Below are 17,831 nucleotides of genomic sequence, written 5' to 3'. Positions count from 1 at the left end.
GTAAGTTTCTTTCTGCACTAGAAGGCTCATCAATAAAATGGAAGCACATAGAACTCCTGTTCCAACAAGAGGTGGCAGCCCCAAAGTAGGGGTGCCCTTGCACAGGTTCATCTTGGGCCCCAATTGTGCCCTTTCCTGTACATAGAGGCCTTGCTCATGGTCACTCATTCCTTTGGCTGTTTTTCACACTTATGACATTTGCAGCACTCCCACAGTCAGACACTTGGCAACTGACTCATATTTATGACAGTTGCAGCATCCCGGGGTCATGTGATCACCTTCTGCAACCTTCTGACAAGAAATGTTAATGGGGAAGCCATATTTACTTAATAACAGTGTTACTGACTTATCAACTGCTCTGATTCACTTAACAACTGTGGCAAGAAAGATCTAAAATAGGGCAAAACTCACTTAACAAATGTCTCACTTAGCAACAGAAATTTTGGGTTCAATTGTGGTCCTAAGTCAAGGACTACCTGTATGCGTAAAGACATTGTGCTGTAGGGAGCGTTGTACTAAAACAGAAGTTCAAGATTTTTGAGGATAAAATAAGGAGAACAAATCAGATACATCACCTTAAGCTTTTAGGTGAAGTGGCATGAAACAAAGGGGACTTTGGTACTCTGCAACCTCAGATTGCACAGCGTAGTGTAGCTGCAGAGAGTGACGATTCCATATTATGCTCTTTAATATTTCTTCTCCAATGTGACACTGAACATGTTACTTATTTGGGCAATGATATGTCTGCAAGAAAACAACCGAGCTCAGAGAGCACCAAGGACTCCACAGTTCCACCCTAAGCTACAAATATTCTCTTCTATTGATCCCTCCCCAAAATACAAAGCAACAGCATTTATTTTGCAAGTTTGCTATATTGACTTGTCAATCAGGCACATGAATTTGTTTTTTTAATCAACTAAACAGCAATGGCCCTTTAGATTAGCAGCATAAAATAAAAATAAAAGTTGAGTTAATTTATTAAAACCATTCCTTCTCCATCTTTGGTTGGAGAAGCTGCTACTTGCATTCATGGGAAGAATGTATTTTCTATTCTATTCTGTTCACAGTCTTCATGTGTTTTATAAAAACTTAAAGATCCAAAAAGTGAGTCATGCTTAATGTATCCTAAACGTTTAAGCAAAGGGTCTAGAAAAGAAGGACTGAAAAGCTAGCACAGGCCTTCTCCAATCTAAACATCCCCTGTAGGGGCTTAAATTTCCAGAGTTAACCAGACAACATACCCACTGAGAATTTTGGGAATGGGTTCAAATATCTGAATGATGGCTAGATTGAAGAAGGCGAAGCTAGCATGTTGCTATTTCTTGCTCACTAAAAAATATCGTTCCTACTATTTTTAAATAGTTTCTGGCCAGGACAATAATTTATTTATTGCTTCTTAAAAATTACAAATCCTCATACTTCTTCCAAATGAAAGCAAATATACGTATCCTAGCATAATGTTGTAGGATCCAATCTGGGTTTAACCTTCTGAGGTTTTGGACTCCTGCTGGAGCCCATCTTCAGGGAACTTCTCTCTAGTCTGGCTGACTGAAATATATCCATAAACAGGCAATGAGAGATTAGACAGGACAAAGGAAGAGATATAAGGTAGGATCCCATCTGGGTCGGTCACCCAGAGGTTTTGTCATACCTCTTCCTTTGTCCTGCCTAATCTTTCATTGCCTGCTTACAGATATATTTCAGTCATGTTGTTTTCTGCTCTCTATTATCAATAAGGCAACTATGATTAACCTTCAGTCCAAATTCTTTTTTTATTTTTCCTAATGAGAATAACTATATGAAGGAGAAAAGGTTATCTAAAAGCAGTGAATTTTAGTGCAATGAAGTCACTAAATCCTTTGGCATTAGTGTATGACCCCATAATCACCTCAAGAGTGATTATGGGGTCATACAGATACAGTTCTTAAACACTAGCTTAGACACGAGAAGGATAAAAGTCTTACCTTCACATCAACATTTTAATTATTTTCAACAGTTTTAGATTTGAAAAAGAGTGGAAGGATGAATCAGTATTTATGAGTGTATTATGACATCAGTGCAATAGATTTGGCTGATTCTATTATAAATCTTTATTCTGGGATCTTTATGCAAGTCCTAGCAACATTTTTCTATAAATGAGCTTATTTCTAGTGTTCATATAAATCTCAGTTAAAATTAACATTTTAACCAATTTTGATTTATGTGCGTTTTTAGAATCTTGAACTTTCATGGTAATGTAATGTAACTAATTGTCTAGGGAAAATCTGGAAGGTTTCAGTGCCTTTCCATATAAGTCAAGTAACACTTATTTTTTACTCTCATTATGGTTCTTCATATTTATTGCTTTGTATTTCATTTTATATAATGTATATGCTAATAAATAAATATGGGAAACGGGAAAATATTATTTGGGTGGAATATTGGTTTCTGTATATAAACCCTAGAAGATTCTGTTATATTTTAATCATCTGTTTCCACAGATTCTAATCCGGCTATTCTCATTCATTATCTGTACAACTTGTGTATCTATATAGCAAAAAGAAAATGTTCATGGCTAACTCTTCTTCCTTACTTCCATCACATGTTCCACCCACACTACCCAACTCAGTCTTAAGGAGCAATTTTCTATGCACAGATGCCTTCTTATGTACACTCCACATGTTTGGGATTGTAGTTCCCATTGTCTTGTGTCATGCTGGCAGGTATTAATACAGTTGGTTCAAAATATCTGGCAGGGATTGAGTTGTCAATGTTTGTTCTAACCATGATTAAGAAAACTACATATACAAAACGCAGACCCCTTCAGATGGGATCAATCTTGCATGCATACTTGATGCATATATGCAAGATGCATGTATATTTATTTCTTTTCTACCAGAGGCCTGGGAGTTTGAGGGTTCTGCACAGGTGCTTAGCTATTCCTAGCACTGCACTCTTCTGGACAAAGAGCTCAAGTTCTACCACCACTGGGACCAGTTTGGACTTTACTTTCCACGTATTCTCTAGTTCTTCCTTCTGGCCCTTGTATTTTTCTGGCTTCTCATAGTCCTTCTTCCTGATGTTGCTGTCACTTGGCACTGCTACATCTATCACTGTTGCTGCCTTCTGATCCTTGTTCACTACCACAATGTCTAGTTGATCAGCCAGTACATGCCTGTCTGTCTGCATCTGGATCTGTCTGGATCAGGTTCTTAGCCCACTTATTCTCCATGATCTTCAGTAGACTTTCCCATCTGGGCTTGGGAGGACCTAGCCCATATAGTGTGCAGCTGTCCATTGCCAGCTACTGTGCCATTCAGTATATGTTGTTCCTGTCTGCATCTTATATCCTGCCACAATGTGTTGAATAGTCTCTGAGGCCTATCTGTGTGGTCTGCATCTCAGGTCCTATCTGGTGTGGTAGACTTCTGTTTCTATGGATCTGAGGTTTAATGCCAATTCTTAGGTTGCTATGATCTGTGCCTTAGTGTGTTTTTTAATTCAGCCCTCCCCAGCCACTGGTAGGATTTCCCAATGTCTGTCATCTCAGTATTTGTTGATGGTACATCTGTAGTCTTTTTCTTGTCATGGCATTTTGTCGGCTTGATCTTTCTCCCACATCTTCTGTTGCCTCAGACATTCCCTCATCAGCTCATCTTTGGGTACCATCTTACTCCTGGATGTTCTGGGTTTCATGCAGGACAGTGGCTTTGGCATCCATGAGACTCTTTCTGGCTGTTGTACAGTCTCGGTATGGGGTAGAAACCTCTGTACATTGTGAGGAGCTTCTGAGTCTTCACATCGTCACCTTCCATGTCTTGCTTTGGCCAGCTCATTATATCTTCAGGATATACAGTATGATGACTTGGCAGAGTATTCATGTTGATGGTATGGATCTTGTTCTTCCCATTGATATGGCTCTTCAGGACTTGTCTTATCCATCTTATCCTTTGGTGGTTCCTATGTAACTGTATGTCTGCTATGTGGTCCACTGGGTGGTTGGTTGGTTGGCTGGTTAGTTAGTTGTTTGGTTGGCTGGTGGATGGATGGATGGATAGAGGGAGAAAGAGAGAGAGAAAGCGAAAGAGATGAAAGAGTATATGGTAAAAAGTATAATATACTGTGTGTGGGCGTATTTGACCCAAGAACACAAAACTGCTGAGACTGGCTGTGTAGAAAATCCTCTTCTGCTAATTTCCTCATTTCTCAGCACCTCACATGGGTAGCATTCTTAGACTGTTCTAAAATGCAGTATGGAATATATCCCTTCTAGGTTCACAGTACTTTATGATGCTGTTTAAGCAGGTTATCCATCGCTGATGCTGTAACTATGTATCTTCTTGCAGTATATCATTCTGAGCAAGTCAGAATCAGTTCTAATCTGCACTTTTTTATTGCAGCAGGCTGTCCAGACTCCTTGATTAAAGAGCTGCATCATTTCAGAATTCTTGGAGAGGAGCAGGTGAGTGAACCTCTGAAAGATACTGACTCTGAAAGATGGTATCATGCTGCCCTGAACGATAGACACTAATGAGACAGCTTCTTCTCTCTCCAGGGAAGCATGGTATCTCATGTCTTTCCCAGGGCTCTAATATTGGGGGAGCAGAACTCCCATATGTGACTTATCTCTCACTCCCTTTCTTTCAATTGATTTATCATTATTCTGGGTATCTATCTTGCTACTTTATTAATTAATATATATGCACCGACCTGCCACAGCTTTTCAACTCAGGATCCCTGTAGAAAACAGGCAATAAATTTACAGGTGGACAAATAAGATGATAGAGACTGCCTGAATTATAAATAGATGTATGGTGTTTCATCCTTTCTTTTTATTCATTTGGTTAAGATCTTTAAATACTACGTATCATCTCGTTACAGAGTTTCAGTTCGGGACACAATAAACACTGATTTAATTATTCTTTTGTATAACATACCTACTTTTTACTTTTTTGAATATGAAGCCGAACGGACTAGGAGTTGATGGACTCACTTAGTATGATTTGCATTTCTATTATTTAATTTGCAATTTCCTGACCTCAGACAATTTGGAATGCAGCTGTATGTCAAAATCCACACTTTTAAAAATTTTGCCATGCATTTCCATCTTTAAACAGCTATACAAAAATGGGAAATGAGGAGTATTGGGCATATCAAACTTATTATGCTAGGGGAATATTTTTGAAAAATGCATCTATTAAGAATTGTAACAAAAATATTGATATTAATAGGAAAATTCCTGGAACAATTTTTTTTGATGCTAATACACCTCTTGGTTATTTAGAAGGACCTGAAAGAGAACATTGCAATAATTGGCATGCAATTAACTCAGTTTCAAAATATTTTGAAATAATTTAGGACTATATACCCTTTATTTGCCAGGTATGGCATTTCACAAGTATCAATCCTGTTCTTTTTCTTTAGTTGACTTAATGAATTTTTAAGTCCTTTTCATGATTAACAAAGACAGTTTCTATTCCCAAAGCTTTGTGTAGAAGAACTTTAACTATTTAACTATAGGCCATATAAATTAAAACATTGTAGAACAGTTGCTCATGTGCCTTGTTAGTAAAATTGTCTTATAAACGATTTTGAAATAAATTTTTGATAGCCCTAATTTCCTCCACTTGTGTGGATTGAGGAATACACTGTTTTAGAGAACAGTCCTAAAGATGAGGGAGTTAGGGTCAGGGCTTATGTCTCTAGCTATTCCAGCTTGATTCATCCAGGGCGCAGCCAACATTCACCTAATATTTTACTTTTTAGAAAAATAGTAGCTAAAGAAAAATACAGGTAGTCCTCAACTTATAACCATTTGTTTAGTGACCATTCAAAGTTACAATGCCCTTATGACTGTTACAACTGTCACAGCATTCCAAGGCTCGTGTGATCAAAATTCCAGTGTTTGGCAACTGGCATGTATTTATGACGGTTGCAATGTCATAATGATCCCCTTTTGTGACCTTCTGACAAGCAAAGTCAATGGGGAAGCAAGATTCACTTAATAACCATTTATTAACTTATTAATCAACTGCAGTGATTCACTTAACAACTACAGCAAGAAAGGTTGTAAAATGGGGCAAATGCCACTTAACAACTGTCTTGCTTAGCAATGGAAATTTGGAGTTTAATTGTGATCATAAGTAGAGGACTACCTGTATTTCTAACATTAAAACAGGGAAATTTTGCCAGTTGTGGAATTTAGTGCAACTTTACAGCACCAAAACTGTGATTTATTCTTCATGTGTGCTAATTCTTTTCTTCAGATAAGCGATTTCTCATTATTAACTGAGCCATTAATAAATAAGAATTTATGAAATATAGGGAGAAGTATGACAGCATATTAGCAAGTACTATATATCCATATCTTATTTTCTGTGTGATTATTAATCCTATTATGGATTCATACATTGGGTAGGGAGCTGAAACTGATGATTCCTATTTCCTTTCCAAATGTTATTTTCTGTGCTTCCAGCAGATCATAACTTGAGGGTTTGGAAATTTGTTTGTCAGGGTGGGGGTGCCTTTATTTAGAGACTGTACAGCAGACAATGAACAAAAGCTACCCCCATGCATTATTTATTTATATAATCTGTATAGCTGCCCCTCTTAGAAACAAGTGGCTCTCAGTGACATGCAACAAAACTAAAACATTTTTTTTCTTTTTACGACCCTGCAATCCCTTATAATCAGGGTAGAGTCGGGGCAACTGAACGGAGCTGTGTGTTTGCTGGCCAGATGCCCTTCCTGATGCCTACATGGAGTTCTCAGCAGATATTTTCTCTTTGCGACCTGATAGAGAAACATATGTTGCTGTCTAAGATTGAACTCCCAAGCTCCTGAGTGTGAAGCGAGCATCTTCAGTTCTAGGCCACTATACTGCTCAAAACTAAAACAATAAATAATGTAATGATAATTTACATTATTTAAAAAAAATTAAAAACTTTAAGAATAAAGTTAAAATAAAGAATAATAGATGAAGCGATGTTAATAATAATGGAGCCATCTCACTAGTTCACTTTCTCCTGGAATCCCCAGATTTCCTGGCATAACCAGACCTTGCGGGACCTTTGGTGGCTTGGAAGAGATGAGGGCATCCTCACCTTTTGGGGGAGATAATTCCACAACTTGTGGGGGTCATACTGAAAAGGCCTACAAACTTAGGGGTTGCCGGATTTAATTCCCTAGAAAATAGAACCTGTAATATGCACATTCTGTTGGATCTGGTGGGACAAGAAGCTATCTGACAATCCCTCAGATAACCTGTTCCCATGCCATATAAGGTTTTAAAAATCAACACCAGCACCTTGAATCTGACCTGGAAAGAAACTAGTAACCAATGTAGTTCACGCAGCAGAGATGTGTTCCATTGCTTCTACCAGAAATACAATAACTGTTCACACTGCTACATCTTGGCAGCAGCTGAAGTTTCCAGATACACTTCAAGGACATCCCCATGTAGAGCGTGTTACAATAATCCAACTGGGAAGTAACTAGGGATGAGTGACCGTGAGTAGGGCCCGTAGAATAGCTTAATTCCACTATTAGGATCTCACATTTCATCCAGGGAAGTTGTCATTATCTGCCACAAAGAAGAAGGATTATATAGGATTGGAAAAGAACCCTCCCTGAATTTTTACAAGTCTTTGGTTTGAGTTGATCATTTCTTATGTTGCAGGTAAATAATAATAATAATAATAATAATAATAATAATAATAATAATAATAATAATAATAATAATAATANCTTGTCCTGCCTTCAGGCACTTTGGAAAATAGCTTGACTCCCTCTTCTTTGTGGCAGCCCCTGAGATATTGGAACACTGCTATCATGTCCCCCCTCGTCCTTCTCTTTGTTAAACTAGACATACCCAATTCCAGCAACCGTTCCTTATATGTTTTAGCCTCCAGTCCCCTAATCATCTTTGTTGCTCTTCTCTGTACTCTTTCTAAATCCCATGTTAGTTATATTTTTCTCACAGAACTGAATTTAGTAGAGATTCCAGGCAGACAAGTGTTGCCCCAGCACATCCTTTGAAGAAACAAAACAAAACAAAACCCCTCTGGCAGGTCCACACAGTACTATGTAGTACTATGTAGATATATATCGAGTCAATTGAGCTTGAAGAAGAAACAGGGTTCATTTCTTAAAGAAACATTTTAAGTTCCTTCAGGATAGATTTTTTACAATCTAGAGTTTTCCAGAAATAATGTCTGGGTAGGTTATTTCAGTGCAAGGAATCTGATTAAAATCATGTGTTCTATACCAGGGCTTTTCAACCTTTTCACCCATTGTACCACTTTTAGGAGATGGCAATATCCGAGTACCACCAGTCGCCTAGCAAGGTGTCAAAAACTTGATGACCCCCCCCCAAAAAGGAAAAAAGTGATAAAAGTACAGGTAGTCCTCAACTTAGTTCGCTTAGTGACTGTTCGAAGTTACAATGGCACTGAAAAAAGTGCCCCCCAAGCCACAGCCGAGCAAGACACCTGCCTGCCCACCCGGTGGCACTCTTCCTTCTGTCCGAGGTTTTCATTGTTGTGAGCATTTCTTTTGGGGATTGGCAGCGGGTGTGGGGTGGGGGGGTGTTTGGTTTTTATTCCCCCCTGCTGGGTGTTTGCACCCAGTTTTGGTCACTTCACATGACCCTGGGACACTGTGATCGTCATAAATATGAATCAGTTGCCAAGCATCTGAATGTAAATCACAAGACCCTGGAGATCCTGCAACATTCCAGCTGATCGACGCTTCTTCTGGGCTCAGCAGAAGCACCAGGATCAGCGCCAAGCTCCAGCTGGAGCCTGGTGCTGATCATGGCGCTTCCGCTGAGCCCTGCAGCTCCAGCCATCTCTCGCTCAGGCTTGTGCGGTGCTGCCACCGGTTCAGCTCATTCCCCTCCCCCACTACCACTTTTCTAGGATGTTCGTGTACCACCTGCCAGGTGCCAATGTACCACAGGTGATATCCGTACCACTGGTTGAAAAGCCCTGTTCTATAGGTACACCAGTAGCATATTTTGCAACTGAATGGCTTTTTGTTAAAATGTAGGACTTGTATTGACTGAATTATATGAAGTGAATGGAGACAGAGATGAAATTAAAAGATACATTTGAAAATACTGATCTAAAATACAAAAGACAACTTGGTAACTGAATAATGAATTAGGTGAATGTACGTAACATAATTTTGTTTCTTGAATTCATCTACTCCTTGTTTTGTCTTTGGAAAAGTATAGTGTAATGGTTTGGTATGGTTCCTATATAAACATAATCTTCAAGGTGAAAACAGATTTTGTTTCCCAAATTGAATCCAGTGAATCAAATTTATTTAGTTGTTTGTTTATTTGTTTTTTCAAATGCATATAGCAACTCTTACCAGGATAAGATAATCCCAAAAAGCAAGCCCTAATTAACTTTAGATTTATGATTTATGGTCAATCATTAAAAGGCTGTGGCAACCAAGACCAATACTTTAATAAATGAGAAAGATATTAGGCTGTACAACCCAAATGTATAGAATTCTTTATTCCCCTGGGTGTGGTACTACTTCCATTGATACAGATCAGTGCATCACAACACATAATTGCTAATGAGATCTTTTTCTATACTGAAAGTAAGTGATAATTTGTCTAACTGATATATAACTATTAATGTATTATTCTTATTTTTGATTCAGGATATTGTGCCTGGATGAAAGCTTCAGAATGTGCAATATTTAAATTTCGCATCTGTAGTTTGTTTTCCAATTATTCTTTTTTTGTATTTGTCATATTCTCCAAACCTAGACGGTTCCAGTGGATAGAGAGAACATTATAGACTTTTTACAAATAGAGATTAACTGTTGTTTGCTAGAACTGGTGGGGGGGAAAAGACAAGGAGAATATGTCAATTCCAATGGAACTATATCTACATGGAGGGAAGTAAGCAGTGGGATACCCAAAGGTTCTGTTTTAGGCCCAGTACTCTTCATAAATGATTTAGATAAGGGAATAGAAGGGGAACTCATTAAATTTGCAGACGACTCTAAACTGGCAGGAATAACCAACACCCCAGAATATAGACTTGAACACTGGGCCCTATCTAACAAAATAAATTTCAATGTACAGTAGAGAAAATCCCAAAGGTGCTTTTTCACGAGGCAACTGGACTTTCTTGTGTTTCTTTGAAGAATTTCACTTTTCATCCAAGAAGCTTCTTCAGCAAATGTAGAGAAAAGTAAGGATTTACACTTAGGCAAGAAAAACCAAATGTATAGGTACAGATTAGGTGAAACCTGGCTCAATCGCAGTAATTGAGAGAGGGATCTTGGAGTCCTAGTGAACAATCACTTAAATATGAGCCAGCAGTGTGCAGCAGGAGCCAAAAAAGCCAATTCAATCCTTGGCTGCATTAAAAGAGGGATTGAATCAAGATCACATGAAGTATTAGTACTGCTTTTTAAAGCCTTAGTAAGACCACACTTAGAATACTGCATCCGGTTTTGGTCACCATGTTATAAAAAAGATGTTGAGAATCTGGAAAGAGTGCAGAAAAGAGCAACAGATGGTTAGGGTGCTGGAGGCTTAAACATATGAAGAACGGTTGCTGGAATTGGGTAAGTCTAGTCTAATGAAAAGAAGGACTAAGGGTGACATGATAGCAGTGTTCCAATATCTAAGGGGCTGCCACAAAGAAGAGGGGGGTCAATCTATTTTCCAAAGCACTATAAGGCAAAATAAGAAACAACTATGGAGAGAAATTTCCTTAACAGCGAGAAAAATTAACCAGTGGAACAGCTTGCCTTCAGAAAGTGTGGGTGCTCCATCACTGGAGGCTTTTAAGAAGAGACTGGATAGCCTCTTGTCTAGAATGGTATAGAGTCTCCTGCTTGAGCAGGAGATTGGAGTAGAAGACCTCCAAGGTCCCTTCCAACTCTTTATTCTGTTCTGGAAAACTCCTGGCACCTTACTATGAAATAATATTTTCTGTATTGTCCAGATTAATTGAATTCATTAGTGAAAGATGTTACATTTCTAAGGTTTATTCATTAGAATCTGGGTTTTTTTTTCCTTTCAGTACAATCGCTATCAATGCTATGGCGCAGAAGAATACGTTCTGCAGATGGGTGGTGTTTTGTGTCCCACTCCAGGATGTGGAGCTGGCCTGCTTCCTGAATCAGAAATGAGGAAAATAGTGTGTGAGCCAAGAAATGGACTGGGTTGTGGGGTAAGAAAAATGCATCTTCCAAATAATTCTGCATGAATCAGTTGAAATTTGGTGTGGGGGGGAAACTCTGACGTTCTTATTGCTGACTCTGAATCTTAACAGAGGAGAATCCTATAGATCCCAATAAACAAATTTAATTTAAGATTGCAGTGCAGAAATGACCACTTTGTCATGGAGAATATACCTGTCCCAGAATGCTTGGCTTGAATTGGCTTGCAAAATTGCTGATCTAAGTGGTTGCAGTGAAGAGTTGGATTGTGCAAATGACAAGGCAAGAGCATTGACACTTTTTAAAACTCCTAGCAGTCAGCAAAATGTTAAGTTAAAGGATCCAAAGCCAAAGATTTGTTATTTTGTTAGCAGCACTCTCTTTAAATAGGTTCAAAGGGAGGGAGGGCAGAGGCAGGGATAGAAAAAGTGTCACGTAAGTAAAATGGTTTGTATGTTTTGAGTAAATCAATGAAGATTAATGCAGGTTAAACGACTGTGCTGAATGAACACTCTTTTTAAGTAACCAGGGTCAAAAAGGAACTGGAATGAAATGGCCACACAAAGGGATTGAATCTGCTTATTTTTGTTCTGTCACTAACAGTGTTGTCAGATAACAATATCCTTCATGGAAAGAATTAAGAAAATTTAGGATACACAGGTGGCATTTTTAAATCTGCCTCTGGGCCTTGAAAATGATGTTTCATTAAAGCCATAGTGCTCATAATGCATTTAGAAAAATATAACAGCACAGTTCTTCAAAAATACAGGCAAAGTACACTTCAGAAGTGTTGAAAGGAAGAATTTTGTAAGATCGAATAAAATGCAACATCAAAACTTATTCTTCCAAGGAAAATCAACACAACACCAAACATCCTTTCCTTCCTTCCTTCCTTCCTTCCTTCCTTCCTTCCTTCCTTCCTTCCTTCCTTCCTTCCTTCCTTCTTTCCTCCCTACCTCCCTCTTTCCTTCCTTCCTTCCTTTTTTTCTATCTATCTCACCTTTATTATTTTTTTCCAGTTTTGGTCACTGCGATGTAAAAAAGATGTTGAAACTTTAGAAAGAGTACAGAGAAGAGCAACAAAGATGATTAGGGGACTGGAGGCTAGAGCATATAGGGAACGGCTGCTGGAGTTGGGTATGTCTAGTTTGATGAAGAGAAGGACGAGGGGGGACATGATAGCAGTGTTCCAATATCTCAGGGGTTGCCATAAAGAAGAGGGAGTCAAGCTATTTTCCAAAGCGCCTGGAGGCAGGACAAGAAGCAACGGGTGGAAACTAATCAAGGAGAGAAGCAATCTAGAACTAAGGAAAAACTTCCTGACAGTGAGAACAATTAACCAGTGGAACAACCTGCCTCCAGAAGCGGTGAATGCTCCAACACTGGAAGTTTTTAAGAAGAGACTGGACAGCCATTTGTCCGAAATGGTATAGGGTTTCCTGTCTGAGCAGGGGGTTGGACTAGATGACCTTCAAGGTCCCTTCCAACTTTACTATTATTATTATTATTACTCCTTCCTTCTCCTATTTTCCCCACAACAACAGTTTTGTGAGGTGGTTTGGGCTAAGAGAGAGAGTGACTGGCCTGGAGACACCAAGCTGACTTTCATGGCTGAGATGGGATTTGAACTCACGGTCTCTTGCTTTCTCGCCTGGTGCCTTAACAAATCAGTTTTATATGGTAAATGATTAGGAATATGTTCCTAAAACAGTTTGAAAGGCATGGATTGTATCTCACCCAGATCATTTCCTAGAAGTCCTGAGAGCTTTCTCCCTTTAATTCAGTTTTTTAGCTGCTAGCAATATAAACAGCTTTTGTATGAGCATCAGTTCTTATCAGTTCTTCATTTCTATCCTCTTTCTGAAACTGAAAGAAATAAATATTAATATATTTGGAATAATATGCATTACCAAAATATATAACAATTATGCTGCAATATTTTTCTTGTCAAAGGCCAAACTACATATATTGGATCAATTTCCCTGGTGGCAGATTAAATGACTGGTTTAATATTTAATATTTAGGATATTTCATCCCTTTCATCAAAAAAAAGGATGAAAGGAAATTATGTATCCTTTTGTTACCATAACAGACTTCTGCATCTGTTAGTACTGTTAATGTGAAAAATAATTATTGGTTATACTAATAAATTGCAATAATCTTCTAGAAGTTAGGTGGGATTGACACAGCAGTAGAGCATGTGAAATAGTGTTCCCCAAAGCTGAGACAAGCTGTAATTATAACATAACATTATAGATGGTTTGTATGAGAAAATATTCTTGTGTATACATGTAAAACTCATTTACTGTAGTTATCAAATTTATATAGCCACCCATCTCACTCCAGGTGACTCTGGACGATGCACAACAATAGATAAAAAGCAAGAATATAAAAATAGCAAACATAAAAGGCCATAATAATAGATATCTCAAAAAACTGGATGTATTTACTTACTTTACTCATTTAATCCACATTTAAAGGCCACACAATTCTGTAGCAACTCTGGACAGCCTGCAAATAAAAAAGAAAAATGTGTAGAGATACAAATCACAAAGGTTGTGGCCAACCAGAATAACAGGACACCTTCAGCCACTCAGCAGACATAGCAATATCAGCTATCCTTCCACAATGCTATCCCAAGGCTTAGGAGAATGTCCAGATTTTTAACAGGGTTGTGGCTGTACAAATCTCTAGTGGGACATCATTTTAAAGCAGGGTCCCCAACCCCGGTCCATGGACCAGCACCAGTCCGCAGCATGCCAGCAAGCGGGCCACACAAACAAGCAAAGCTCCATCCTCCGGATGCCAGCAGTATTGAAAGCCATACCCTTTCTGGTCTGCGGAAAAACCTTTCTCCATAGCACTGGTCCCTGGTGCCCAAAAGGTTGGACATCACTGTTTTGAAGGACAGATGCTACAACAGAGAAAGTATGCTTCCTGGGGGTGGGACATCATTCTACTTGTTTTCTCCTGTAGCAATGGTTGCTTATGTAATGTTTATGTTAAAACAGAAGCAATTCTGTGTATAACTTCTGTATGTAAAAAAATCACTGCTACTAAAGTGACTACTGCATATTCAAGACAAATCAAAATATTATATGTAGAAGTCTTGTTCGGAGATAAAGATGTTTCCACAGTTTAATATATTATAAGGAACCCTTTCATCTTTAAATAATGCTCCCTTTGATTTTTCTGCAGCACTAAATATATATTTAGAGGAATAAAGATTGGTGCTCCTCTCCAATGTTTATTTTGACCCAGATTTGTATGAGCAAGAATATTTTACTATTCTGAATGTTCCATTAAGCTGTTAAGGATCTGACTTTGCTGTTATAGAATCCATTTTTACTTTGTTTTATGCATAAAAATATTAATTTGATTTCCCAAAGTCCATTGCACACAGTTGTTCCATCTTCATTGCTATTCATAAGGCCACTCTCTTGCTTTCGTCACTAGGCAGAAAAGACTGACATGTTTAACCAGCAAGAAAATATGCCTCTGTTATCGCTTGGTACCAACTAGCATGACTACTAGGAAAAAAAAAACTAGATAGTCAAGGCACATAAGGATTCGATAAATAAAGCCTTTTTTTGTCTTGTCTTGAAAGTGGCTACATATTGCTTATATATTTATTATTCAAAGTTGAAGTCCCTTGGATTCTGATAAGCTTGGGACTAGTGCCAAGAAACAGCATGCTGTGTGACTACTCTAATGGATGTTTGTCAAGTACTGATACATTTCACACTTTTGTCACTATTCCCAGTACTAATTTTTATTTGGGTATTCGAAATAAAGCAAATTAAGTAAATAGTTAAATAAGATTCTTAATTCCTTCGGGAATCCCCTCAACACCGACTATACTATAAAACAAAATCCAAACATATTTAGATTGCATGTATCAAGTGTCAGATACATTATTCTGCATTATTTCTAGCAGCAGTGCCCAGAGAGGCGGTTGAAGCTCTTCATCCATTTTTCAGTCTTGTTTTAACTCTATTTATTTGCTGAATCCAAGCAATTTGCAACAATATCCATCCCAATTATTTGTGGAACTGACTACCCAATATCTAAGCTGCAATGTTAATGAGTTGGCTATTTGCCATTTTAAAATGACAGAAGTAAGAACCATTCCCCCATCATCCAGGGTTCCTTTTTCATTTGTATGTCCCTGGATCCTATATAGCTATCTAAGACTGCTATGATTACTTTGATTCTGAGAAGTTTTTTTTAAACACAGACTTTCCTGCATGGTGACTCTGTTTTTATTAGTATTACGGTTGGTAATACTGTATATGGCATTTTTATCCACCTATTGAGTCTTTCCCATGGATTTGGAGTAGGCAGATATTATTGTTTGATGGTGTGGTGTTGCCGGATGTAAGCTGTTCCAAGTAAAGTCACCTTTTGCAATTGACTGATGGTAAATTTGCCAATGCCGATGGTATTCAAGTGGTGCTCCAATTATTTTGGGATTGCACCCAAGGTGCCTATTACTGTTGATATTATCACCAGAACAACACCACAGTTGTTCTACTTCTATTTTCAGGTTTTGAATTTTGTGATTTTCTCTGTTTTTTTCTTCTTCTATTCTGCTATCTTCAGGTACTGCTATCCATTCTTTTTTATCGGCAGTTATTAAGTCTGGGGTGTTATGTGGCAAGTATTTGTCTGCTTGAATTCTAAAGCCCCATAGCACTTAGCTTCTTCATTTTCAATTATGTTCTCTACTTTATGGCCCCACCAGTTCTTGCTTGCAAGCAAATGGTATTTCTTACAAATATCCCATTACATCATGGTTGCTACTTTGTCATGCCGTTGTTTGTAGTCAGTCTGGGTTGATTGGAGCCCTTTAGTTTTATTTGATTTTTCACTCATGAACTCAGCTGATCTTAATATGGCACTATAATAGACTAGCAGTTTGACCAAGCTGAAGAGAGTTCATGACAAAGACTGCTAAATAATATATTTTATTTCCTTTTCAGTATATGTAAGTAACAATGCAAATGTTTGTTTCCTGTGAGATTTTTTTTACTATGAATTGCTATCTTTCCCATATATCTCATAGACTATAGAGATGAGACACAGCTGATAACTGACAGTTTAACAGATAGCAGTAATGTTTCTTTGTTAGTTTCAAAATAATTAAGTATTTCCCATCACTGCATTGTCTTGCATGTTCATAAAAAACTAAAGTTGCTTTCAAGTCAAGTTCAGTTCTTGATTATTATATGGATGCAACCATGCCTTTTTCTTGGGAATAATATGGAAGTAGTTTGCTACTGTTTCCTTTTCAGCTGTTTTTTTATTTTTCAGTTTAGTGAATGTGAAAGAGAGAGAGAGAGAGAGAGAGAGAGAGAGAGAGAGAGAGAGAGAGAGAGAGAGAGAGAGAAAGGGAGAAAGTGCATTATTTCAATTTTTAACCTAATGCTAGACAGTGTAGTGTTGTACTGTAGTTAGTGTTATTCACAGAGATCTTGTTCCAGACACTCTCTTTTGATTAATCTTATTTCCTGGTATTGTTTTAAAAATGAAATGAAGCATCACGAACCTTGTATACTACCTTTGAAAGAAAAATGGAATGAGATGTGTATCATTATGTATTTTTGTTGTTGCTGTTGAAAATCAACCCTAGCATTTAGAGAACTGTTAGCAAAAAAAGTATAAAGGTGGCCATTCTTCCATCTTATAATTAGAATCTCCAATTGCTTTTCATATTTAATTTAGATTCTGCTTTAAAACAATACCAAAAGCACTAGACAAGGTAATACTGAGAACATTTCTGAGATTAATAGCTGGCTCACAGCAGCTGTTTTAGGACATCATATTGGGATTTATTTATTTTTAACCCCAGGAGAAATGAAAATGAGATAGACATTCTCCATTATTGCTAAATGCTGACTTGCTAGCATTACACCATAAGCACAAGGCAGGAAATCTGTTCATCTTTGTTCTACTGAGTGGATAGTCTAACCAGATTGAAATGGGATTCTATCTTGCCAGCTCACTTGGTTTCAATTCCGAAGCAAATTACTCCTTTGTTGAAACGTAACAGGTTTTCTCTAGAATAATTAATATCTAATAAGATAATTATCTTCAAGAATTAAATTAAATTTTCCAAAGAATGTATTTTAACTATACAGCTTTGGAGCCATGGTGGCACAATGGTTAGAATGCATTATTGCAGGCTAACTCTGCCAACTGCAGAACTTCGATCATCACCGGCTCAAGGTTGACACAGCTTTCCGTGGTTGGTAAAATAAGGAATCAGATTGTTGTGGGTAATATTGTGATGTTTTAAACTGCTCAGAGTGCTGTAAAGCACTATAGAGCGGTATATAACTCTAAGTGCTATTGCTATTTCCTGTCAGTTTGAAAAGGAACCCACAATTGGATTTTACTGGTTCCTTTGAACTGTATCAAAATATAGTAGATATTTTAACCAGAATGGGAAAGTTATACCTAGATTAGAAGATGATGTCCAGAAATGAATATAAGGATCTAATTATTTATTTGCCACTTAGACACAATTACCCAATTTGATGATCCCCTTGGGATGAAAATTTTAAAAACGTCAGTCCTAACAGCTACCAGACTGAGGAATGCTGATGTAAATGCTTTTCTTTTTTTTACAAATAATTTGAGTTCCCAATGTACCAAGA

At 37.7% G+C, this 17,831-nt stretch overlaps 1 protein-coding gene across 1 annotated transcript in view; it reads left to right on the top strand.

The window, feature by feature from the left end:
• The first annotated feature begins 3,698 nt into the window (after window positions 1-3,698).
• The window catches only part of PRKN (parkin RBR E3 ubiquitin protein ligase), a 112,877-nt gene continuing 98,744 nt past the window's right edge, over window positions 3,699-17,831 (top strand). Inside the window, exons 1-3 of the mRNA XM_015824396.2 lie at window positions 3,699-3,867; window positions 4,326-4,441; window positions 11,034-11,183. Of these exons, the coding sequence (XP_015679882.2) occupies window positions 3,699-3,867; window positions 4,326-4,441; window positions 11,034-11,183 (435 nt within the window). The remainder of the gene's footprint in view (window positions 3,868-4,325; window positions 4,442-11,033; window positions 11,184-17,831) is intronic.

This window comes from Protobothrops mucrosquamatus, unplaced genomic scaffold, assembly GCF_001527695.2.
Source record: "Protobothrops mucrosquamatus isolate PMUCROS unplaced genomic scaffold, P.Mucros_1.0 scaffold2219, whole genome shotgun sequence".
NCBI lineage: Eukaryota > Metazoa > Chordata > Lepidosauria > Squamata > Viperidae > Protobothrops > Protobothrops mucrosquamatus.
The sequence above is the reverse complement of the archived record's forward strand: the minus strand, read 5'-3'. Positions and strand labels throughout refer to the sequence as shown.